General features: G+C 32.1%; 4 protein-coding genes across 4 annotated transcripts; 3 read left to right on the top strand and 1 right to left on the bottom strand.

The window, feature by feature from the left end:
* The first annotated feature begins 1,524 nt into the window (after positions 1-1,524).
* Positions 1,525-5,875, top strand: LOC129948454 (uncharacterized). Its single transcript, XM_056059457.1, has 2 exons — positions 1,525-1,916; positions 5,471-5,875. The coding sequence occupies exons 1-2, from the start codon at positions 1,697-1,699 to the stop codon at positions 5,734-5,736; spliced, it is 486 nt and encodes a 161-aa protein (XP_055915432.1). The 5' UTR covers positions 1,525-1,696; the 3' UTR covers positions 5,737-5,875.
* A 7,754-nt stretch (positions 5,876-13,629) lies between these two features.
* Positions 13,630-14,247, bottom strand: LOC129946598 (uncharacterized). Its single transcript, XM_056056847.1, has 2 exons — positions 14,059-14,247; positions 13,630-13,945 (listed from the first exon to the last, which is right to left on the bottom strand). The coding sequence occupies exons 1-2, from the start codon at positions 14,189-14,191 to the stop codon at positions 13,686-13,688; spliced, it is 393 nt and encodes a 130-aa protein (XP_055912822.1). The 5' UTR covers positions 14,192-14,247; the 3' UTR covers positions 13,630-13,685.
* Positions 14,248-14,575: 328 nt separating this feature from the next.
* LOC129946599 (uncharacterized) lies at positions 14,576-15,120 on the top strand. Its single transcript, XM_056056848.1, has 2 exons — positions 14,576-14,733; positions 14,787-15,120. The coding sequence occupies exons 1-2, from the start codon at positions 14,637-14,639 to the stop codon at positions 15,053-15,055; spliced, it is 366 nt and encodes a 121-aa protein (XP_055912823.1). The 5' UTR covers positions 14,576-14,636; the 3' UTR covers positions 15,056-15,120.
* A 9,560-nt stretch (positions 15,121-24,680) lies between these two features.
* On the top strand, positions 24,681-25,204 carry LOC129947837 (uncharacterized). The gene is made up of 2 exons (XM_056058565.1): positions 24,681-24,838; positions 24,907-25,204. Exons 1-2 carry the CDS (start codon positions 24,733-24,735, stop codon positions 25,170-25,172), a joined length of 372 nt encoding a protein of 123 aa, XP_055914540.1. The 5' UTR covers positions 24,681-24,732; the 3' UTR covers positions 25,173-25,204.
* The last annotated feature ends 382 nt before the right edge of the window (positions 25,205-25,586 follow it).

Genomic DNA, 25,586 nt, shown 5'->3' on the forward strand with positions numbered 1-25,586 from the left:
TAAGATCTTGGCCATTGCGCTATTTTAGATGATGTTGCAAATTGGTGTTTAGTTGATTTGCATGTTTAGTTGTAATTTCAAGGCAGAATGTGCATGTTCGCCCGCCTTCTTGCATAGTTGCAGCTATTACACATGCAACCCATGCAAAAGCTCCATCATTTTCAGATTTGATCGTCACTGAAATCAATCAATCTAAGAGCGTTTTTCCCGTTTTCCGGAAGCATTAAGGAAATAAATTATACCAGTTTCACTATTGATAGCTTCTATCAAAGTACTCGTATCGTATGCTATTTTTTGTTACTGATCTTATTGTGGAACATTTGTACGAACTGTTTCGGCCAATGCTTTAGTGTCGTACTGGCGTTCTCTTTGCAACTCGTGGTTAAATGCATATTAATATTATTTTCTAATTAATTCACTTTTTAAACCTTCTCTGAACTTCCACGTTTTATAAAAACAACAATGGTTCTTGAGGCTACTTCGACTATAATTGGAAGGTGGGTAAAGAAGAAATAGAAAATCCATGTTTATTTTTCATTTGAATACCAACTATCGTTTTTAAAAGCTGTGTCATTTTGCTGACCTCTTAATAATAGGATACCCAACATAATCTTACGCAGCCTCTAACCTGCGTTTATAAAGGTTTTCCATACGAAAAATAGAATTGTGTGGTAGATTAAAAGTTAATTTATTTGATTTGTACGTTGAAATTAGACGAATAAATTATTCGAGTGCATTTTTTGTATAAAGTAATTTTTCCAAAAATGAAAGTATTATAATCTGTGGATCGCCTTTTGAGGATTCTGTTCTGTGAAATGGAGTAAACAACAACAACTAAACCCAAAATACCTTAAACCAGCTTTACAAATGGATACATATTTAAAATGTAGATCAGTAATTTTATTTGAATAAATAAGTTCAACAAAAGTCTTACTTTCAATTCAATTATAAACTTGACTATCAAGTTTTAACGCTAAAACATAGCTCATCGAGTGATTTAAAATGACTGACTCAGGGATCAAATATTAAATTATATCTTATACCTTTCTATTAAAAAAATGCCAATTTTAATTTCATTATCAAATTCGCTGTCTCAGTAACTTTTTTAAATGAAATTCCCGAATCTCGTATATTAGTCTATAAATGAATGGTATTTTGATTAGAGATATTGCAAACGAAAAAAACCCATCGAAATACCAAAATAATTATTATTACTTTCATTATTTCAGAGATCACCACAAACTGGACTATGGATACAATTATAATAACAATAATTAAAAATATCAAATAATTCACAAGTTATTTCGCTAATACATACTTATACCTATACATACACATAAAATACATAAACAAACCTCATAAAATACATTTTTCTAGAAGAAGCTTTTGAAAGAAATATTTTCGAAATCTTATCTATAGAATAAGGTGCAAAAAGAGGAGCTTATAATAATAATTGTTTCGCAAAACTATAATCAAAATTCGATTATGATCGAATATGTGATATCTTTGAAATTTAAAGGCCAAGTGATTCGTAAATAGCCAACAATTGGACACTTGTAAAGGGAGTTACTATTAGTCCGTCATACCATACGGAACCTCTCGCTCGGTGGCATATTTCATACATTTTTTCATTTAATTGAGAACGGTTGATATTTCGTTCCAAAATAAAAATATAGAAATAAAAAACAAAATAAATATGGCGCGTTTATTGTGGACAACTGTTGCGATCAACAGTGTTGTACTGATCGCAGTGATAATTTCAGCTAATTGCACGGAATTGGAATATTCGGATATTAAAGTTATTGGACAAAATAATTCTTATCAGTCATTGAATCCTCAGGCAAAATTTGATCTTTTCAATAAGATCCGTCATGTTAAAGGAAATATTATATTTTCGAAAGGACAAAGGATTGCTGGTAAGTTTGTGTGTGTGTTAATGATAATAACGAAAAGACTGCATCTTAGAAATTAATGAAAAGTGTAATTGTTTATTCTTCACCTGCAAATCACGATGAGTATAGCGACGGGACTGAAAATTTCAAATAAGTGTTTACTTTAAAAAACAACCAACGCGGCGGCAATTGCAAATGCAAACTCAAAACCGCCGTCGCCCCCTGTTTTTGGGGCGGTTCAAATTAGTAGTGAGATTATACTTTACCCTTTTTTAATTTTAATTCGTTAAAAAAGACCCAATACCTTCGTTTCGATTATTTGCTTATTTCAGAACTTTATAATATTTCTGATAAAATTTCAATAATATCTAGTTTAAAAAAGAAAAAACGTATCTGTACTGACATAAATCTTGAAAAAATGCACCTACTAGACTAGAAAGTATTGAACGTCTGTCGATTTTCTAAAACTGTGAAAAATATTAATTAATATTAACAATATTTCGTATAATATACAAACAAAATTGAAGTCAATATCTTTCTTTGTTCTCATAAAACTTGCGTCGAAAACGATTTCTTCTCAGACATTTACTCAAAGTTATTAACATTTTTATGAAAGAATAAGCTTGATTTTTATATCTGTTTTTGTTAAAGATAGTTTTAGTATAATTTTTATCAATTTTAAAACTTCTTATTTCTTATAAAATAAATACGGATTGGATATTTTTTAAGAACATTATTTTACATTAACAACAACATTTTGCATATAATGAAATAATTTTGAAGTCTATACCATTATCCATTCTTGAAATATTTGAATCGAATATCAGTTTTACCAACTTTGCGAAGTAATTTTGGAAGATTCTTATTTTTATAAATATACAAAACTATGGGGCAAATTCATAATCATATCTTAAACCCAAGTCTAATTGAACTAGAGCCTAAATTTAACAGCCAGTGAAGACATTCCTATTCATATAGAATTTTGCAGCTCTGTTTAGTTAGAAACTCGTTTAAGGAATAATAAACTACAATTCTAGTACAATTTTATTTTAACCAACCAGTAGAACCGATTTCTTTGAAATCCTTAAAATATTCTGCTGGTTTTTGATTAAAAAATGTCATGAAAGTCTTCAAAGTTATATTCCTTATGTCACTTTGGTAAATATTCTGAGCGAAAAAGACTTGAAAATTCGCAGTTGTTGGCAAAATCATTAAAATTCAATCTTCAATGTTTACAAGGTTAATAATAAACTTGGCAATTTTTGTTATAGAATGGATACCTTTTATAGAAATCGTCGTCATCCGTTTCAAATGGATTAAAAATAAAAAGAATGCAATATGTTTTTTTTTTTAAATAAAATCATTGGGCAATATTGAAAGTTCTTTGATAAGTTCTGATTTTGTCTTTGCTAAACTAAATTCCAATTTATGTTATTCATAGACAATTTAAACGAATTTTAAATTTAGTTTGGAGTCTAAAAATAAACACGACAGAACCTACATATGTTTAAGATGTTTTTAAATCTATAAAACGTCAAAAATAAAGAAACTAATTGATAAATTAAATTAAAATGAAAATGTTAGTAGACTTAAGCATCGATCAAGATGTTTTTATATGTTGGAATGCTACCACCGAATAGAAAACGAAAGCTGTACTTAACCCGAATTAGATGACGACAGTTTCTATCAAAGGTATCCATCCATTAGCTTAAAAAAAACTGCCAAATTTTGTATTGACCTTCGTAATATTGAATATCAAAATTTAATTAAATGTTTGTCATCAAAGTGGCATAAGAAATTTTATGTACGCCACAATAAATAAATATTTTGACGAGCATGAAATTTCTCAACAAACAGTAAGCAGAATAATTTCAAGGATTTCAAAGACTGGGTTTAAGTGAAACTGAAGTAAAATATACCTTAAAGATGTTTCTTCAGTTCTTCAAACAGACTCAGGTTTAAAATGTGACTATGAATATAAGATATTAATTAATTCTCAGATATTGAAGTCGAAAATAATTTTTTTCTGGTCCGTAAAGCTTGAAACACCACAAATTTTAGGCACTTTTTGTGCTTGACGTCAAGCTGGAAACACCACACCTTTAAGTTTATAATTTCAAAAAAATTTAAGATGAGGGAATTTAGGGTTTTTTTTTGGGCTCCTAAGTTAGTGAAACCCAATTTGGCATCTCAAGCCCTTATCCCCTTAATCACGTCGCACGGTTGACATTTTTGGAGACTTTCTAAACCAAACCAAATTTTAAAAATCTAATGATGGGGTAATTTAGGGCTCATTTTATTCTAATTAAGTGCTTTTATTCCGGTTTGGTTGAAAAATCCTTCCTCTATAAAAATTATTTCAAAAGTTCAAATAATTTTGTATTGCAATACCTTAAAAAAACAATTGGAGTTCCGCGAACTAAGGAGCTCTAAAATAGCACTTAATGAACCATCATTAGTTTTTTTAAATTTTGTTTGGCTTAGAAAGTCTCCAAAAATTTCAACTTTGCGACTCAATTTAGAGGAAGATACTAATTTGGAGGCCAAAAAGAGCCCTGAATTCCCTTATCACCAGTTTTTTGAAATTTTAAACCTAAAGGTGTGGACGAAGGGATTTTTGAACCAAGAGCACTAAATTAGCACAAAAAGAGCCCTACATTTCTACATCTTTAGAATTTCGAAATTCGATTATGGTGTTTTCAGCTTTACGGACCTAATTTTTCTTCGTAAAATATTTAAGGTGACACAAAATTTGTTCAGTCTTTTTTTGATTTATACTAAAGCCGTTGACAGATTTTTTTTCAAATTTTTTGGTATTATGTCACATTTTATAATATAGAATTAATTCAAGTCGCCGTGTTGGGTTCGTGATACATTTTTAGTCAAGCGATATTTCGACGAAACAATTCAAACTCTAAAAATCTTTGATTTAGATCTTGATCGAGAAATGTCAACATATTCAATTCGACAAATCGAACCAATTACAATAACTTGCTTAAGATATTTAAATAAATAAGTTATGAGTAAATGATTGTATTGTATTGTATTGTATTGTACATTTGATATGGTTGCCCTCATTTCAAAGTTCATTATTTTTAGGATGAGATGTCTTATTTCAAAATTTTTGTAGTATATTCCAACTCCATTTGCATTAGATGTTTGTTTTAGAACCAACAGTGCACTAAATTGAAGATTTCCGCCAGAAAGGAAAACATTCCTGAAAGTGGTCAATATTGGTTTAACTAAATGATTGTCTCAAGTGCTAGTGCCTTTTATTGTAATAGAATCTCAGAGAGATAAGGAATTTATTGATTTAAATTAAGATAAGAGAACATCATCATCAAATCTTCAATTTGTCACTAATTTCGCACTAATTAGATGTATAACAATTTCAAACTCAAAATCAAATATTTTGATAAAAATACTATAAAACAATTGATATATTATGGAGTTTTTCACCCCCAATTATGTGCTTTTCTTATTTTTATTTTTATTTTTGTAGTCTGGAAAAACAAAGCAAAATATTATATGGTCATAATTTATTTTCAATATAATAAAATTTGTTCTTTTATTTACAGGTGATCGTTTACTATCAAACCATCTAGACTCCGAACAATTCAGTAAACCTGAAGATGTTGAAGTTTTACTTCACTATCCCGCTGCTGGTGAAGGCAATACCATCACATTTGTTGAAGTTCTAGCAGATCCTGATGTAAGTGCTGAAGATGCAAATACTGGATTTATCCAAGGAACAGGAGGCATCAATAATAAAACATTTAAAATGTTAGTTCAATGTAAACGCACAGAACATTTTGCTTACGAAGTTTTTATCTATGGATATTAAACAGAAAAGCTGGGAATTGCATCTTGATTCTAGGAGGAACATTATTACATTTTTGATAATTCCTTAAATGCTTAAAAACATACATACTTGAGGCAAAAAAAACACTAATGAAATTCATTAAAAGAAGTCAAATCTGTGATCTGTTTATATTTTACTGTAGCTTTAAAATTTTATAAGTTTAATATTTATTTGAAAAAAGAAAAGAAAACAAAATATATTATGTGTATATATTTACATGAGTTAAATTTAGAAGTTTTTCAGCACGGCTATTTCTATTATTGAATTCGTTGCGATTAGTGGCCAACAGAAAACTATACTTCCACTAATCACAACTATTACACAAATTGGTCAATAAATTAACTCTATTATAAAATTCTTTATTATCTAATGAAAGTTCGATAGAAATTTGCATAGGCTTTGAAAGAAACAAAGAATATTTTGCGAATCGGTTTTAGTCACTTAGAAAAAAAATGATTTCGAAAGCATACTGCAAATTCGTAAGAAATTATAGTTGACCTCAACCACAATTTTTCTTTATTCGTTTAAAGTGACTTAAGACTTGACATAAATATAGAGAATGTTTTTAAAGGAAAATATAAATGGTAAGCTCTATTCCGTTCTATATTCTTAATGTCGAATTTCCTCTAAGCTATTTTAAAAAAATATGTTGTCAATAAGGTTTTATGTATTAATGTTCAAATTAATAACAAACTTATTTCTTGTTTTGTTTTATTTGAAGATTGCAAAGAATTAGGTATTGCGCTCCTTTATAAAGAATCGATTAGATTTGACCATTAATCTTATCGTACTCGCATTTCTTTTTAAGTTTTTATTTTCTGATAAGATATTTTCAAAAGGGTAACTCATTGTTGTGTAGGTTAAATTTTATTTAAGGTGGTAGGTTTCAAAATCATAATCTTGACATTGCATTTGAAATTCTTACTTTATAGATTAAAACAAAAACAATGAGAAAGCTTTTTGCTTGAGATTTGAGATTTGATTTATTCGAAAGTCTACATTGACACACGGATCTTGAAAAAGTAAATCGGGCCATGATACATAGTTCAGATAAAGTTAAATTATAAACTACTACTACTACTCCATAAAGGTTAGAGATAGAAATATTGAAAGATTTTTAATACGAGTTGTATGTAAAATGTCAATATATTCTTGAGATTTTCAAAATTTCATCATTTTATGAAATTAAGTATGTATGTACAATGAACATATGTATGTGATAAAGACGAATTTAGTGATCTGAATTTCGTATCGAATTTAAAATAAAATTTATATCATCACTTCCGAAAAGCTATTTTAAAGTTTGGATTTGAAAAAAATGATACACAATATAGTACCTCTCTGTCAGGATTTGCTAAAAAAACAAAAACGAAAGTGCGATTTTGCCTCATTCAGGCCTTAAGGGGAGGGGGGAGTATAGAAAAAATAAGGTAATAAGGCACTAAAAGGACTGCAATTCTTACAGAGGAGGTTTAACCAAGATAAGTATCAACCAAAGCCACAAGCATAGAAAGATCATTTGATGCAAGTCTATATGTGGAATCGTTAAATTTGAACTTGCTTCAATGTTAATAAAAAAGTTTTAAAACTTTTAATGTAAACATTACATATCACTTTAATAGTTAATATACATCAAAAATTATGAATATGATACATTTTTCTATATACAGGGTAGTCCACGGGAAAAGGGGCAAAAAAAACATATCTCATGATGTTTTAGACGTAGAATTATTTAACAAATATTTTATCATACACAAATAAGTGGTTTTTAGGTTTTAAAAAGAACATCGAAGAAAGAAGGTCCAGCAAATTTGAGTGCAGGCGTTGAAGCAAGTTTTCGCCTATTAATGCATTTCCCGTTTTTATTGCATCTTTTAATGTACGAGGTTTTGACTTGTAAATGTTGGACTTCACATAACCCCAAAGGCAAAAAGAGACTGGAATGCGACTCACTCTGATAACTTCCCATCCTGTCAGTCGATTTTTATTGTTTAAAAGTTTGTAGGTTTTCGTGTTGGGTTAAAAAAGTTGTCAGTTGAATTATTCTTAAAAATATTACAATTACTTACTTACTTACTTAAGGTGGCGCTACAGTTCTGTGTGAACTAGGGCCTCACACAACAAACTTCTCCATCTAGCTCGGTCCCTAGCTAGATGTATCCAGTTTCGCCGGAGCATTGGTTACCATACGCTCTACGTGACCCAGCCATTTCAGTCGTTGGACTTTTACCCTTCTGGCTAAGTCTACGTCGCTGTACAGCCCGTACAGCTCCTCGTTCCATCTTTTCCTCCACTCCCTTTCGATGCATACGAGACCGTAGATCACACGAAGAACTTTTCTCTCCAAGCGACTCAAGGTGCTTTCATCCGCTTTTGTCATAGTCCATGCTTCTGCACCGTATAGCAGGACGGGGATGATAAGGGTCTTATATAGCAACACTTTGGTCCCTCGAGAGAGGACTTTACCACTCAATTGCTTTCTCAGTCCAAAGAAACAGCGGTTAGCAAGAGTTATTCTGCGTTTGATCTCAGCGCTGGAGCTTAGGTAGACGAAGTCCTTGACTACCTTAAAGTTACGTCTGTCGATGGTGACGTTTTGACCAAGACGTCGGTGTTGTTTGTCCTTTCTTGACGACGGCATGCACTTTGTTTTGCCCTCATTAACCGTTAAACCCATTTTTGCCGCCTCTGCCTCAATACTCATAAAAGCCCCATTGACATCAAGCTGAGTTCTTCCGATTATGTCAATGTCATCAGCATATGCCAGTAATTGGACAGACTTTTGAAAGATAGTGCCTCTAGTGTTGAAGTGTGAGCTCTGCACTATTCTTTCAAGCACGTTGTTAAAAAAAATCACATGACAGCGCATCACCTTGTCTAAAACCTTTTTTGACATCGAAGGGTCTGTTAAGTTGTTTCCTGCACAAACGGACTAGTTTGGCAGGGATGCCAAAACTAGACATGGCTCTATACAGTTCGTCCCTGTAAATGCTGTCATATGCGGCCTTGAAATCGATGAAAAGATGGTGGGTGTCGATTTGGTGTTCTTGAGTTTTTTCCAGGATCTGCCGTAATGTGAATATTTGATCAACTGTGGACTTTCCTGGTCTAAAACCACACTGATAAGGGCCTATCAGGTTGTTGACGATGGGCTTTAGACGTTCACATATTACGGCAGAGGAGATTTTATAGGCGATGTTAAGTAGACTTATTCCTCTATAGTTGGTGCAGTTTAGAGGGTCTCCTTTTTTCAGGATCGGGCAAACAATACTGAGGTTCCATTCATCGGGCATGCTTTCTTCCGACCATATCTTACAGAAAAGTTGGTACATGCTCCTAACCAACTTATCTCCAGCTGCTTTAAAGAGCTCGGCATTCAAGCCATCTGCTCCAGCGGCTTTATTAGACTTCAACTTAGATATGGCAATCTTTACTTCGTCTAAGTCGGGAGGACGGGATTGTTGGCTTTCGTCGTCTATATTGAATGGATCATCCTGCCTGACAGCGGAATTCAGTTCTTCGTCGCCGTTATACAGTCTGCAGAAGTGGTCCTTCCATATCCTCAGCATTGACTACGGTTCCACTATGATGTTTCCACTTTCGTCTTTGCAGCCTTCGGTTCTAGGTTTATGTACCTGTGAATTTCGTTTCACCTGTTCATAAAACTTTCGAACCTCATTCCTGCTTTTATACTTCTCAACATCTTCAACCGCACGCTTCTCATGCCCTCTCTTTTTCCTTCTGAAAAGTCGGCGTTCCTCTCGCCTCTTCTGCTCATAGAGCTCACGAGCAGCTCTCGTCCTTTTATGCAGCGCCGCTTTGCGTGCCTGTTGTTGGCTGCATTTGCCTGCCGACATTCCTCATCAAACAAGGGGTTCCTTGTTGGTGGCTGTTTGAAACCCAGAACATCAGAGGCGGCTTCTCTGATTGCATCTTGGCAATGTTGCCACTGGTTTTCGATACATTGTGTTAACGGCAGAGAACTTCGAGAGAGGTTACTTGTAACTCGGTCGGAAAAGGATTTGGCGATCTCTGGCGATTGTAGCCGTTCGACGTTGTATCTTCTCCCAGCACCTCCCTGTTTTGCCTTGGGTCTGGAAATCCGAAGTGCTACCTTGGCTACAACGAGGTAGTGGTCCGAGTCGATGTTAGCTCCTCGGAAAGTTCGTACATCCAAAATGCTGGAAGCGTGTCTGGCGTCGATCGCAATATGGTCAATCTGGTTGACGGTAGATTGATCTGGAGAGGTCCAAGTTCCTTTGTGGATGTTGAAGTGTGGATTGTGGAAAACGCGTAAGTTAAGATTAACTTAGCAAAAAAACTAACTAAAACTAATAAAATGGAAAATTTTCAAGAAGTCGGGCCAAAATTTGCGAACTGCGTTTTGGTGCATGTTTGTGTACAAAAAATACAGTTTTGTTTAAATCAAAGTAAAAAAAAATTGCGCATGAGTTAGGTATCATAATCTTATACGTTTTTCATTGTTTAACATGAATCAAACTATCTCACATGCACTTCATAAAAAACATCGAAAGACCATTTGCATTTTAGAGCGTGCTGTCAACCTTAATCATTTTTAAATCTTCTTGTGCGGTGGAAACACCGTAAAGATTTATTTAATCTAAACTTAGATAAACCTTTGGTGGAAACATAGAAAAACTTAATTATGTTTTCTATTGTTTTCTCTTGCAAAATAAGCCCAGTTAGTAAAGTAGTCCATAGTAAAGTAGCATAGTGAGAAAAACACCGATAAAAGTTAGAGTAGAATCTCACTATGGATAGGTTTTTGACATTTACATATACGCGCCTCAAATTGATCTTATGTGATTTCGTTCTCAAATGTTGGTACGATTGATATTGCATTTGTATCTCGATGGCTGTGTTCGTTGAGTAGTTCTGCATTTGAATTCATGTGTGTTTTCCATTAAGGAAAAAACGAATCTATTACTGTTGATATTATTTTGTTTTGTTAGTGAAAATGGACTAACTGGGCTTATTTTGCAAGAAAAAACAATATAAAAGATATTTATGTTTTGCTATGTTTCCAAAATAGGGTTATCTCAGTTTAGAATAGATAAATCTCAACTCGATTCAGGTATATAAAGAATTGAGGAGAGCTCCAAGCTCGGTTCAACACCACATGTTAATGTAGTAGTCTACGAACATTCAACCATTCCTGTGTGTGAGTATTGTTGTCAGAGATGAAAGGGACTTACAGTTTATATGCCAAATCCGAACGGCTAATTTGAAAAAGCACTTTTCATGACAAGAATTTCAGGATTTGTCAATTCCTGAAAAAAGTTAGATGACACAGGCAGTGACAGTCCAACGCACTACCCATCACGGTACGTGTACTACTCTGTGCTGGTCAATGACTTAAATATATTTTAAACTCTGTAACTTTGTCTTTGCCAATAAAATAAAATGTCTATCTAAAACATTTCCACTTTACAAATATTTATTTGTATCCCTATTCCCGTCAACCACCTTGTATATACGAATTAATAGCTGTTTGTTAAACTCGCTAAAATTTGAGAACGGCTAATTTTAGTCTTGAAGTGCACAAAACGTTTAGAAGGTGAATAAATTAGAACTACCTTTGCTTCAGATGGTCTGGGGTCGATGAATAATGGTTGTTGTTTGTGAACGTGGTCCGATATCGTTTAAACAACTGTGTAACTTACCGTGAGTCAACTATTAATTTACTTGAAATCTTGAAACAAATCGCACTGAGAATCTCATAGATTCCGATTCCCCTCAAATCCATATGTCATATGTCATTTTGATTAAAGCATTAGTTAAAACAAGTGGTATAAATATTGAACACTTAAATCGACAGCAAAGAATTGCGTTCGACACTTTGATAGACGCTGTAAACAGTGGATTTGGTAGAATTTATTTCCGACTTTGTTAGAAGGCAGGTGAACTACACATTCTCTCTAGAAATTACCATTAAACATGGCAATTAACGAAACACAAATTTGTAACATCGCAAAAAATAGCTTTTTGACCAAGATTTTACAGTTATACAAAGTAATTGTTTGGGATTTAAGACCTTCGTGACAACCAGAATATTTTTGGCGGGAGCTTAATGCTGTTGTCAGGTGATTTTCGTTTGACTCTTCCAGTTATTTCCGCGATCAAGTGTTCCTGATGAACTATACGGAGGCCTAAATTTATCATATTTGTGGCGGTTAGTTAAGACACTCTAATTAACCACTAACGTGTGAGTATTCTTGCAACAAGATGAAACTGCAAGTGGTTAGACATTGGAAAAAATTAGGTCGTTTCCACAGATTTCTGTCACAGGTCAGACTCAAAAGATGATCTTATTCAGCATGTTTTCCAAGACATAGCGTAACAGTTCAATAACTTAATTAGAGTGGGGGGTAAACGAGCAATATTAGTGACGAAAAATAAGATGTTGAGGACCTGAATGCTGCCATTCAGAATTTTCTTCCGGGTCAGTTGGTTTTCACATTTAAATCAGTTGACATCGTAATAAACCAGGATGACGAAGTCAACTAGAATTGCCTGGATTACCACCTCACAATTTAAACAGTTAAAAGTAGGATAAGTTGTCATCATCCTGCTTACCATTAATCAACCTCGACTTCGCAATGGAATAAGACTAGCTTTCAAAGTAGGGTTGAATAACATCATTAAGGCAACAATCATAAAGGGAAAATACAAAGTAGAGGATGTCATGATCTTACGCATACCGATGATTTCAACGGATTTACTTTTCGATTTTGAATGTTTAAAATTTTAAGTACGCCTTACCTTTGCGATGACCATAAATAAATTGCAATAAATACTTGTAACCGCAAGTATTTTGCGAACGAAAAATGATTTCTGCAACAAAATAGTTTATGCAACAAAGAATAACAAAGAAATAATCTGCTATAATTTATGAAAAATCGAACCTACAGTAATTTTTTACAATGTTCGCTTCTCGATATGTCGTGAATAAATGAAAGTATTGAATTCATAATTAATTGTGTGCTAAATTTTGTTGTTACCAGAAAATAATGGTATTATTAAAAACTTTAAAAATGCTACTAAAATTGGTAGAAATTGAATTTCGATTAAAGATCTCGTTAAAAAACAGATAATGAAATTAAATGTATGTTATCATATTCAAAATGTTATTGCTAACTTTAAGTTAATGTTTTTTTAAAAGTCAATTGACAATTTTTTTTTTTAAACATACGAATCTACAAAGACAACAAAAAACAAACTGATTAGATATATTTCTCGACTCAAGCGTTATGAGAACAAAGAAAGATATTGACTTTAAATTGTGTATTAACACAAAATATTGTTATTAATATTTTGTTAAATGTAGAAAAATCAACGGACGGGAAAGGATGGGAAGTTATCAGTGTGAGTCGCATCCCATATTTTTGTATTCATATCCATTGACACTTCATCATCGAATTTAAAACTTTTACTCGAATGTAAATATATGAATCATGGAAAATGTTCCATTTACAGCGCTCTTAAAACCGCTGAATATTCCAAAAAATATAAAAACAAATTTAAGGCTACATACAAACTGTCTTAAGAAAAGATAGAACACGCAAAAGTAAGTTGTTCGTTTTATGATGAGGTCAAAAACTCTTCTGTGCCGGACATGAGGCACTCTAAATATTTTGAAAGAAATACTTTTCGTGAAGAAAGAAAGGAGTTATTTGATGGTGTATAAAAATCTTGCTTTATGATTCACACAGAAAAACTTAGATAATTTTAGATAAAGACCTATTATTCAGATATCTATATACCAAATTCTAGAAGCCGTGTATCTTAGACCAAAGATGCAACTCCATAATGGTATAATATAAAAACACATATTTTTCTATCTAAATAAGTAAATAGTTTTTTCTAGGTTTTGCTATCAATTTTTATTTAAAAAAAATCAATTATGGACTTCACTTTCCATAAATTGCAATATTGTAAGTGATTCTATGAGCTCCATTTGTGACAATTTTCAAATCGACATTCTTCTGCCCAACTCCACCACCTTGAATTGAAAATTGTGAGCTTCCTGAATCCAACATTGTGGTTGCTGAAATTTGCGTAATAGCGGCATTATTAATTTTTCCGTACTCTGGGAATGGTAATTCCATCGTAATAGCCCTGGCAAAATCAATTACTTGGTTTCCCTTTCCTGCCCAAATTAGTTTATCGCCTTAATGAACAAAAATAATTATTTACTAAATTATTCTTGTCTATGTGTACATTATAATGTACATAGGTTATTATTGGATTATAATATAGTTTCTTAAAACAAAATGACCTTACCAGGTTGCCTTTTGCCAGCATTGAAACTTTGAAGGCCACCATTGGATCGTTGGTGTTGTTGTGGAGTATCAGCGACTTGCTCAATGGCAAGGACCGAAAGGACCAAACAGAATAAACCAACAATTCTCAACATGATTATTTTAATGTTGTGTGTTAGACAGTGCAGCGTTTAACTTTGAAACTAATTTCAACTTACAAATAAATTACCTTTTATAGCTAAGCGAGTAAAGGTTTATCTGTTTGAGACAGCTCTTAAGTGAAGAGCTTTCATCAATTCAATATCGAGATGAATTCAAGTGCAACTATTTGTTTAGTTTATCTTGCAATTATTTGCTCACGTTCTACAAAATACTCATATACAAAACAACAGAACAATAAAACACCTGTCTAATTTAATTTGGATTGCATTGTTTGCTAAGAAGGGCGTTTTTTTAGTTGAAGTTCCACAATTTTTAAAGAGCTCTTGACAACATGTCATAAGAAATGTTAAAATCGTGAATAATTCACTTGTAGCACGAAAGTATAAAAGGTTTTCCAGAATAGCTTAATTCTCAAAATCATCGTAGTATCACCCAACCATGTTTCGTTTAGTGTTTGTGGCTTTTCTTGCACTTGCTGCAGCAAAACCTCATGCTGAGCCAGCTGAGTTTACAAACTATAGCTCCCGAGTCCCTGGTGAGTAGTTTATTATATTTTGCATTTCTAATCTAATTTGGATTTTCAAAAAGGTGATCAACTCATTTGGCAGTCTTCAAATGGCAGACAAAATTTGAATTTCTTTGGAAAATCGACTTTTGAAATTGATTATCCACAAAATGGTTCACGTTCACCTTACATTATAACACATATCAACATTTTGGCGCTTAGGGAAAATACAGGATTGATGGAAACAAGTTTGTACGGCGGAATTGGAACTGATTTTATGAGACTTAAACTCATTGCAAATAGTGTTCTTGATGGAGATTATAAAATTTCAGTTTATGGCAAAAAGAAGTGAATACATTAACACTCTAAAGATATGTGTTAATTTTAAATAAAATGGATTTAAAATTCAAAAAAGTATGTTTTTGTTTCAATTCGGTTGCGGTTTATGATGTGTTCGAAAAAGGATTCATTAACTTTTTATTTAAATCTTAAAGTTTTCCTTATGAACACAATACATTTATTTCACACTTTATTAATATTTTAATTTGTAAAGGGTGATTTTTAAGCTATTATCTTTTTGGCAATACTGGTTTAAGCAATTGACGTACGTTTCGTGTTTTGTTTCATTGTCAAACATCTTCAGTTTTTTCTATAATTTAACCATGAATCTTCTAACAAACCATCTTCAACAAATTAATGAATTTTATTATCAAAATGCGTGCTATCTTAAGAAAGTTCGAAGATCCACTTTTTTACCGAAAAATTGTGTTCAGCGACGAAGTTCATTTTTGTTTCAATAAGCAGAATTGTCGATTTTGGAGGGAATATCAGCCAGAAGATTGCAAGAGCTAAAAGGAAGGAAGAAAGGATAAATTCAAGCATTATATGGGTTTTATGAAACCAGGTCTATTAAATACAAAAATTGTAGACCAAGTCATAAATTCTTTCAAAACATCAAACAAACCAAAACCGTAACAGAGATTTCGATTCTATTGCACTTTTGGAAAGCCATAGTTATAGAGTTGGGTGGATTTTCTTACAAACTACTGAGCACTTTGCATATTTCCAAAAACAAAACTAAATAAAATGCACAACTGGGTCACACGAACTTGCTGTTATATCCAAAGAGTTCGTTTATAAATATTAGTTGTATTTTAAAATTTAAAAACGTACCTACGAAAAAGTTTGTTTTCAAAAATTTAAATGCTATTTGATTTCTCAAATAAAATTATTTGTCAAAATGTTTATAGTTTCGTTTTGCAGTAACTTAGAGCTTATTAATAAATGGTTTACGTTTTAATTTCGTAACAAAGTGATGAACCATTTTCGAGATATCGAATTTCAACAAAAAGTATTTATTATTTAAAAAAAAATCAAAAATAAAAACAATGACATTTTTGATCATCAAATATTTTTGAGTCAGTAGAGGAACTTGTGCAGACAAAGTTATCGAAATCGATTGATTAGTTTTTGAGAGAAGGTAAAAAGAAGCTGACATTGGAAAACATTAACAACAATATTTCTATGGCATGGCAGAACTTGGAAGTAAGTATCTTCTTTAGTACATTTTATTATTTTGTTTTGTTTCAGGATTTTGTTTTATAAAATGAAAAGAGTTTGACCTCAATCGTCAAAAATCAATTTTTACCAGTTCTAAGTTGTCAATCGAATGAATTTTCCAATATTAAAAAAGTGGTTGTGAATCTGAAAACTTTAACAAAGTGTTCATAACAATATCTTTCTATGTTCTTCTAATAATTGGATTGACAACTATTTCTTATCACTTTTTTGTTAATGGTTTAAGTTCCCTTAAAATCTAACAATTTGTATCTTAGTTAAATAAACTTAAAAACTGTTACATTATTTTTTTACTTTTAAATTATTAGTACGTGACATAGAGTTCTTAGTGCCTACTTATTTATCGATTTCTTGTATACATACTAAATAATATTTCATTTTTAGTACAATTAATTACTATTTACATTCGTATTGTTGTTAACTGTGTTTTTTCCATATTAAAGGAAAATGGGATTTAAAAAAAAAAAAACCTTTTGAAATCTTTATTTTTAATTTTTTTCTTAAAACTAATTCTTAAAAATACTTAAAAAACTAACTTACCTTGAAGGTGTCCTGTTATATGATCTCTAACCTTTCGAGATATAAGATCGACAATTGTTTCCAATTATCTAGCTTGCCTTCTCGACTGATCAGAAACCAAATATCAGAACTTCATGGTAAAAGGGATTACGCGTCTGCAACGACACACAAGCCACCAATATCTTAAGCGATTATAACGTTCCAAATTTTGTTCTTCTCTACTAATTCATAAGGTTCATATAGTATTCTTTTATCTGTAGCTCTTCTTGCCATATGGTATATTATCGGTACGTTCGTTGAGTCGGACAAATAGCCATGTGCACCCAGAAACAAGCCTCGGGAGGTATAAATCCACTCGTAAGTGTGTTTTTGAAGTATTCGGGGTTAAAATAGAATAACCCAGAAACAAGATCTTTCTCAACAACGTCTGCCGACCTCAGAATGACATTGTCAATTCTGGACACATTGGAAGTATCCAAAAGTTTCTTCTCGAAACGTAATGCAGAGAGTAAGAACGTGACCTTCTGTATATTTGCATGCAAGTTCTATCGAACTTAGGAATCTTTTCCATATACAAAGGATTAATATTCCACCATACTGCACTAGTAAGTCAGAATTGGACCATTTATACGTCCATTGATAGCAAATAATCTTCACATCGGTTCTGAGATAGTTGGAGAAGAAATGGCGTTTAAGCGACTCAAATGCCGCTCTTGCCTTTTGCAATTGATTGAAAGAACAAAAATTTGTTCAAAAGAACACCCAGGTACTTCACAAAAGTCTTTGATTCTATAGGGAGACCCGCCGAGTTTGTTATTTTCAGGCTTTTCCATTTTCGTCTCAAATTTCAATTTATGCGTCTTATTGGGCTGCGGAAACAGTATCGTTTCACACTTAGTATTGTTTATTTTAAGCTTCCACTCCGAGCAGAATGATTGCAGCTTATCAAATTGTCTTTGCAGTTCTGTTTGAATATCTGCAATTCTTGATCCACTTGCACACAAAGTGGTATCGTCAGCAAACGCTATCGAGTAATCGATTTCATTTAATATGTCAGAATCATATAAACTAAACAAGTGAGGTGCCGACACAGTGCCCTGTGGCAAACCATTCGTGATACTAAAAATCTTGGTTATAGTGTTTTGTCTATCGGTTACAACAAATTTCTTAAGTTTCACCGTAGATGAAATTACTTTAACAAGATTGGTTGTAAATTCGTACCGTATGAGTTTAAATAAAAGCCCGCTGATCCAAACTGTGTCGAAGGCTTTTTCGATATCTACTAAGCAGATAGCTGTACATCTCTTTGCGTCCAGATTCCAGTTTACATCTGACATCAGTTTTGAACTGCGTGCACTGCTGGGTGATTTCTCTTGAACCCAAAAGGGTTTCACGGTATGAACTCCTTTTCTTCGCACACGTACTGTATGGACTTACAAAAAACTATTTCAAAAATCTTCCCGATATTAGACAGAAGACTTATTGGTCTATAGCTAGAAGGATCAGAAGGATACTTTTTCTTTTTACTTGCGACATATAGGAACTATATGGCAAGTTTTGCATTCGTGCAAAATTTCGAACTCGAGATTTTAATCAAACATGATATTACGATGGTAGACAAGTCGAAAAAAGTGGGTCCCGCGATTCCGTCCGGTCGGTTTTGTCTGTCTGTCCACGCTCCTACAGCCTAAACCATTGGGTCGATTGAGTTCAAACTTGGAAGTTAAGGTTTTGAGCAGATTCGCGTTAGGCGTTTTTTTCATTTTTTTTTTAAGATCAAAACTAACAGTGGCCACCATACAATATTTTTGGTCAAAAAACGAAAATTCGAATTTTCTCAAAAACAAACCGATAGATTTTCTTTAAATTTTCTATAAAATTTTATTTTTTAACTTGGCTTTTTTCAATAAGAAAAACAAATTTTTGTATTGCTCAGGAAAGGTACCGCTCATAGAACCGTTATTTTGTTTTTTAATTTTCTCAGCAATTTATAAACCGATTTCAATAATTTTTTTTCTGAATAAGCTCTTATATTGCTTTAACAATATTTGATTATCAAAAGTGCAATTTTTTATTGTTTGGATTTTTAAAAAAATATTGAATTTTATTTTTTCAAAATTCGATATCTCAAAAACGGGTCAACATTTTTTTACGAAATTCAAACGTTTAGCGTATATTACCAATCTCTAAACAACTGCGTACCAAAAATATTTTAAAAACTAAATTGAAAAATTTTATATATAAAAATTTAATTTAAAAAAAAACCGCTCTAACGATTTTCAAAAAAAAAAAATTTCAAAAATCAAATGTTTTTTTATTTATAAAATGGCATTTAAATTTTTGAAGACAAACTTTTTTTTCGGGTGAAATTTTGAATCTTAAAATAGTTTTTTTTTTTAATATTTTAACTGATGAGCCCCAAAGAGCGCATTATTTTATCAAAATTGTAATTACATTCCTAGCTTTTATCTAAATTAGAGCATTTGGTACATCTTTATGTATTTTTATAACTAAAATTATTTTAAATACCAACGATATGGCCGCCCATGCAGCGAAACTGTATCGGATATGATATATTTAATCAACAATCTATTTTAAAGTGTCTATCAAGAAGTAATATCTTGGTAACTTTGTATATGTGATTTTAAAATATTATTCTTTACGAATAAGGTTGTTTCACACATGATTAACTTTCCTTCACCTATATAAAAGAATAAATACTTAGTACAAGTTAAAGAAACAGGCCAGAAAGAGTATATGTATTTTCTATTAAAATCACTTTTTCCAACCAATAGGCGATCGCTTTACAATTTAAACATTCATGGTCTGCCTCTTTCTTATCTTATTTATATTCCATCCTGGTTCTTCTAATATGAAATTACAATAAAGCTATCTAAAGGAAAAAAGCTTTCAAGGAACAAATTGAATCTATATGAATCTTATCGATAGAATAGAAACCATTTTTCATATACAAAGATCGTGCGGTTTTTTTGTCAAATCAAATGGCATTTATATCTTTGAAGACAAACTTATTTTACAGTTATGTTTTTAAATATTATAGAAGTACTTTTTTAAACAGACTCTTAGCATACAGGAGCAAGTTCGTGCGACCCAGTCGTGCATTTTATTATTGTTAAGCTTACGAAATATTTGTGTCAGTTCATTTTGTGTTATGAAGTAGTGCATGGTCCGTTGTACTGTAAGTTCATTTGCCTTAAGATTATCCGTAAATCTTAGCTGTGTCGGTATTTCGCTACTGTAAAATCTTGGCAATTTGCTATTGACCTCGTCAGTTTTGGTGCTAGGAAGTTCTCTAGCATAATTTAGCTCAAAGTGAGATCCTTTTAGAATGAGTTTATCTGCTTCAACATCTACGATAAAAGATTCATCGATGATTGGGCATTGTTGACTATCAATCCCAGCTTGAGAAAGTAGTTTTTGCGATGATAAGGTATTTTGACCTTATGCATTTTAACATTGTTACATTGTTTGTAAATCTGTTTTATTTTTGGAAACATGTTTCTTGAATTAGATCCATCTGTTTGACTGTCTGTTTTTTGTTAATATTTCAAAGTTAAGGTAATGCTTTTTGTTTTCAAGACTGAAAATAACAGTAATCCCCACAAAAAGTTGTTGGTCAAAAATCGAGATTCTTCAAACGAACAAATAGATTTTTAATAAAACCCTTTACGGAAATCAAATTTAAAAAAGGTTTTAACTCGATGTTTTGTTAATAAATTAAGCTTTTTTTTTTATACAATGGGATGTTAATTTTTGAAAACAAACTTATTAGGTCTCAAGTTGGGAATCCAAAAGGTTGCAGCGCTTCGTCATTGCTCAAGAGGACATAAGGGTGTTGTAATCCATCAAATTTCTTTTGATAGTATTGCAACGTCTAATTTTGTGGCTAAATCTTTCATGTTATCTTTGATTGTAACACAGAGAAAAGCTGGTTTTTGTAGTTGTGGAATGGTCTGTGTTGTGTGTTTTTTACTACCACTGTTGTGTTCAGGTGAAGTATCAGATAGGTATTCTTCTTTTGTTCTTCATAAGAAAATCCCAAAGTGCCGCATAATGAACATTTAAAATTGATGAAATTGTATGATGACTACAAAACACTTTTTAATTTGTTGTCAAATTTTTATTCTTTACTTAGAACCAAATTTAGACTATACCTTTCACAAATAATTCAGGGGAAAGTCAATCCTAACATTATTGAATTGCATGATCTTCACGTTGCCGAAATATAAAATAACGCGACCAGAAAACATCTCATGGAATGCAAATAATATTGTTCTTTGTATTCATTTTCTTATGAATGACTTTTAAGAGTATATTTTTGGTTGTTATTTGCTATGATTATTGAAATATTGTAAAGTATCATCATAAATATACATAATTTTTTCCTCACATGATGTTGCTATAAAGATTCAAGTCGTACAATTTTATTACCAAAAAGTCAATGATATTGTTTTTTTTTTTTTTTTATCCGATGGAAATCTTCAAAAGACACTCGGTAAGAATCGGTACCGAGTAGTGTGGGACACTTACCGCACTAAAACCACCGGTGAATCAGGACCAATCTATGAAAGATCGTCAAATGATTTTTATTTCTTAATTTTTAAATCGCAGGGGGGGGGAGTTTAAGGTTATAACACTTTCCCGTAGCTTTTAGCCCATCAGCTCATGAGGCTTGGTTCTTCTTGATCTCCGAACATTTTCTCGTACATTTAATACGGTGTCCATTTCAGAGTTAGTATGACTTTGCAGTCGCTAATTGTGTGATACAGCGTGTTTCTTAACCACTTCTGTAACCATTTCAATTTGAAGGTCACGATGTAGATCGCTATTTCTTATATACCAAGGGGCATTTATTATTCCACAAAGAACCTTGCTTTGGAATTTTTGGATGGGTTCAGCATTTGTTTTCTTTGTACAGCCCTATAGTTGGATGCCATATGTCCAAACGGGTTTCAATACTTGCTTATATTTATATAACATTAGTTTGTTCTGGATAGATAGGTCAGAGTTCTTTCCTATTAACCAGTACATTTTTCTGTACTTCAAGTTTAGTTCTTCTCTTTTCTTTTTGATGTGTTCTTTCCATTTAAGCTTTGCATCCAAATTCATTCCAAGGTATTTGGCGGTATTGGAGTAAGGTACTTCTGTACTGTTTATAAAAATTGGAACATTGTTTATGTTTTTGTTTGTAAAGTTTATATGCGTCGATTTTGTTTCGTATAATTTGATACGCCATTTGTGCGTCCAATCACTAATTTTATCGACTGCATTTTGCAAATTTTTGTGTAGCCTTCGTAACGGATTTATCTGGCACCAATATTGCAGTATCATCAGCAAAGGTGGCCATGATAGCGTTGATGTCCACTGGAATATCCCTTGTATATAACAGATATAGGGTTGGTCCTAGGACACTTCCTTGTGGTACACCGGCTTCAATTTTCTTAAGTTCCGAGTAATTTTGGTCGTACCGTACTCTAAAGAGTCGGTTCGTAACGTAGGATTTCAGTATTTCGTAGTACTGCCTGGGGAAGTCCCTATGCAGTTTGTACTCAAGTCCCAAGTGCCAAACCTTATCAAAAGCTTGAGCAACATCTAAGAATACAGACGAGCATACTTGTTTTTCTTCAAGTGCCCTTTCCACAACATCCGTAATTCGATGCACTTGGTCTATCGTGGAATGTTTATTTCTAAATCCAAACCGATGGCTCGGAATTAGTCTTCTTTCTTCAATTATTTTGCTTAGCCTTATCAGTAGCAGTTTTCCAAAAACTTTTGCCATGATTGGTATAAGCGATATCGGTCTGTAAGATGTAACTTCTGTTGGTGGCTTACCTTGTTTAGGTATAACAATGACTTCCGCAATTTTCCAATGTTGTGGCACATATCTTAGTTTAAGGCATGCGTTTATTATAAATTGGAGTTTCTTGAAGGCTATAAGAGGCATTTCTTTCAGAACCTGAGCAGTTATAAGATCGTACCCTGGTGATTTTTTGTTTGACAACTTATGTTGACACATGCTTCTTACTTCTTTGAGCGTGACAAAAGGTATTTCACATTCGTCGTTTCTGTCAACAAACTGTAAGGGATCTGTAGCTGTGCTTGCTGGGAATGGCTTGAAAACATTCGCGAATTGTTCAGCGAAGAGATCAGTCTTTTGTTTCGGGTTTCCGATCCATTTACCATCTTGAGATTTTATCGGCGGGTTTTGTGTCTGAGGTCTTTTTAGGAGCTTAGTTGCTTTCCATAAGGAGTATTCTGTAGAAGCATCTGTCTATTGTGCGCACAGAATTTTTAAATACAGTAGAAACAAAAAGTAAAAAAAAAACATTTTTTTTTTAAATTACTCTTTTTTAATTTGTTTCTTTACTATTTAATAACGATTTTCGTAACAGAATTTTCTTTGAAATATATTTTTCCTATTAAATTTTTAAATTTCCCTGCTTTATCTAAATCTAATACGTATTTTATAGCTTTTCAAAAAAGAAGCTCCTTCAGCTTTCTAAATGAAAAAAAAATTACGTTTCGATATTGATCAAATCAAAACAATGATTACACATAATGGAAATCACCTTGTTACCGAAACCCAATAATTTCCTTCAGGTATTTGAATTTATTTGAATGTAAAAAAGCAACTCAAGAGCGATTTTTGCTATCGCATCCTGATTCTCCTTACTGATCGAAAAACACATTTCTTAAGAAACTATATAACTATAAAACAATACTTACTAAAAATTTTAAGATGTCCCAAACTCGGTTTTATTCAGGTTTTAAAAATTTGCTCCTTTAAAAATGCTAAAAATAATCAAAAACTTCTTATTCAAGGCTCAGTTAAAACTCAAAATACCTCTTAACAATAAATTACATATTGACTTTGCAAAAAAGAACAAATCTTTCTCTTCTAGATCAAATTTAAACTAGAATGTTACTTAGCTTCTTGAAACTCTTATTAGTAATGGGTCTTTACTTGATTCTATATGAATTTAAAACTTATATGGTTTAAAAAACTACGATTTTGACTTAATTTTTAGTGCTGTTTTCCAATCCAAACTTTAACTTTAACTATTTGCTGAAGTTTTAAAGATAACCGTTTCGACATTATTTTATATCATATTTCTTAATATATTTCTAAAGATTGACATAATAGAATTGTTTAGACAACAGATTCATTTCAAGAACAAAACTTATTTCCAAACTGTTCTGCCTTTTTTATTGCATACTGTTTTAGCATAAATTGTTTAGCGTTTTTTTCGCATTTTTGTAAGACAGGCGAAATCTAACAATTTATGCAGATTATCAAATTTGGAAAACCTTCACGGATTTAATTGAAAAAAAGCTACTTCATAAATTAAGATTGCCTGAAAAAGGCTTGAGTATATCTGTTTTTCGAATTTTAAAAAGGAGTAACTATCTCAAAAACCTTACGTGATACATTCATTTTAAAGACAGATTTAAACTAAGGCCACCAAAACCCATTGAAAAAGTGTGTTTTTTTTTTAATAGTGCTCCCAAAATCCCAAATTCATACATGCCATATTTGTTCTTACCATGTGAATACTACGATAAATGAATTCCGTAAAAATCACCACCAGAAAACATTCTTCAGATAAATTGTGTAGGGTTCTTTATACTGTTGACAGGTGGAGCATCACTTCAAAACAAGCACAAATAATTAAAACATTTTTCCTGCCACGCGATGGACGAGACAGAACAGAAGAGAAGATAAATAAACCACTTAACTTCTTTTAGAGTGTTTTATAATTAAATTTGAATGAACTCTTATAATAATTTAATCTTAAGAAACCCCATTTTACGGCAGGCCAATTGTCTGATAAGCTCGTTTATAGCATTCTATAAAAACAATAGACCGAATTTTAAAAATACCAATATTCAACTGTAAGAAGTTGCACCAAAATGAGTCAAACAGTTTTGAAAATTTGTATTCTGGCTTTTGTGATAATTTCACAAACTGAAGCCAAATTCTATAACGATAATTTGAGTATCAACAGTAGAGTGCCCGGTAAGCGTTTTTAACATTCAATGAATTTTATTATGTGAGCTGATAAATTCCTCGTTTTTTTTTTGCAGGAGATCAAGAGATTTTACGATCAAATGCCGTTCAAAATCTTAATTTTTACGCAAAGGTATCCATTGAAGCACGTTATCCGGAGGAGCTTCCACATTCGGGTTATACATTGAGTCATGTTTATTTGACAGGACAAGATGATACTGGCTATATCGATGCTAGATTTGATCAAGGCGGCCCAGGTGAAGATTATATGAGAATGAAGATCTTTTTCAATTCCATTCAAAATGGAAAATTCCAATTATTCCTTTATGGAAAAAAGAAATAAATTGATGTTCTTAACTATTTTGTGAAAATTTATCAACAATTGTTTTATTTTTGTAACATGAGTGCAAAAATGGTCAATATTGAAATGATTTAACCTTTGAAATGTGAACAAGGTTTTTATTTAATATAATCAATTAATTAAAAAGTAAACGGGTTTAACTGTGAGTACGTCAGAGTTTTGTTTAAGAAACAATCAAAATACACGTTCTAGGTCTCGAAGTCAAGAATAAATATTTCGGTTAATGCTACCTTTGTGCAAGCGGTTTAGTGCAACAAGTTTCGGGAACAAAATAATATTATTTTTATCTAATTTTAGACCAAGTGTCACCAATTGAGCAAACTTAATTAATTTTCCAGTTTGTTTTGTTTGCATTTTATTGCAATGTTATTAAACTTTTTACCTCGTAAATTTATA

The sequence above is a fragment of the Eupeodes corollae genome, chromosome 2 (assembly GCF_945859685.1).
Source record: "Eupeodes corollae chromosome 2, idEupCoro1.1, whole genome shotgun sequence".
Taxonomy (NCBI): Eukaryota; Metazoa; Arthropoda; class Insecta; order Diptera; family Syrphidae; genus Eupeodes; species Eupeodes corollae.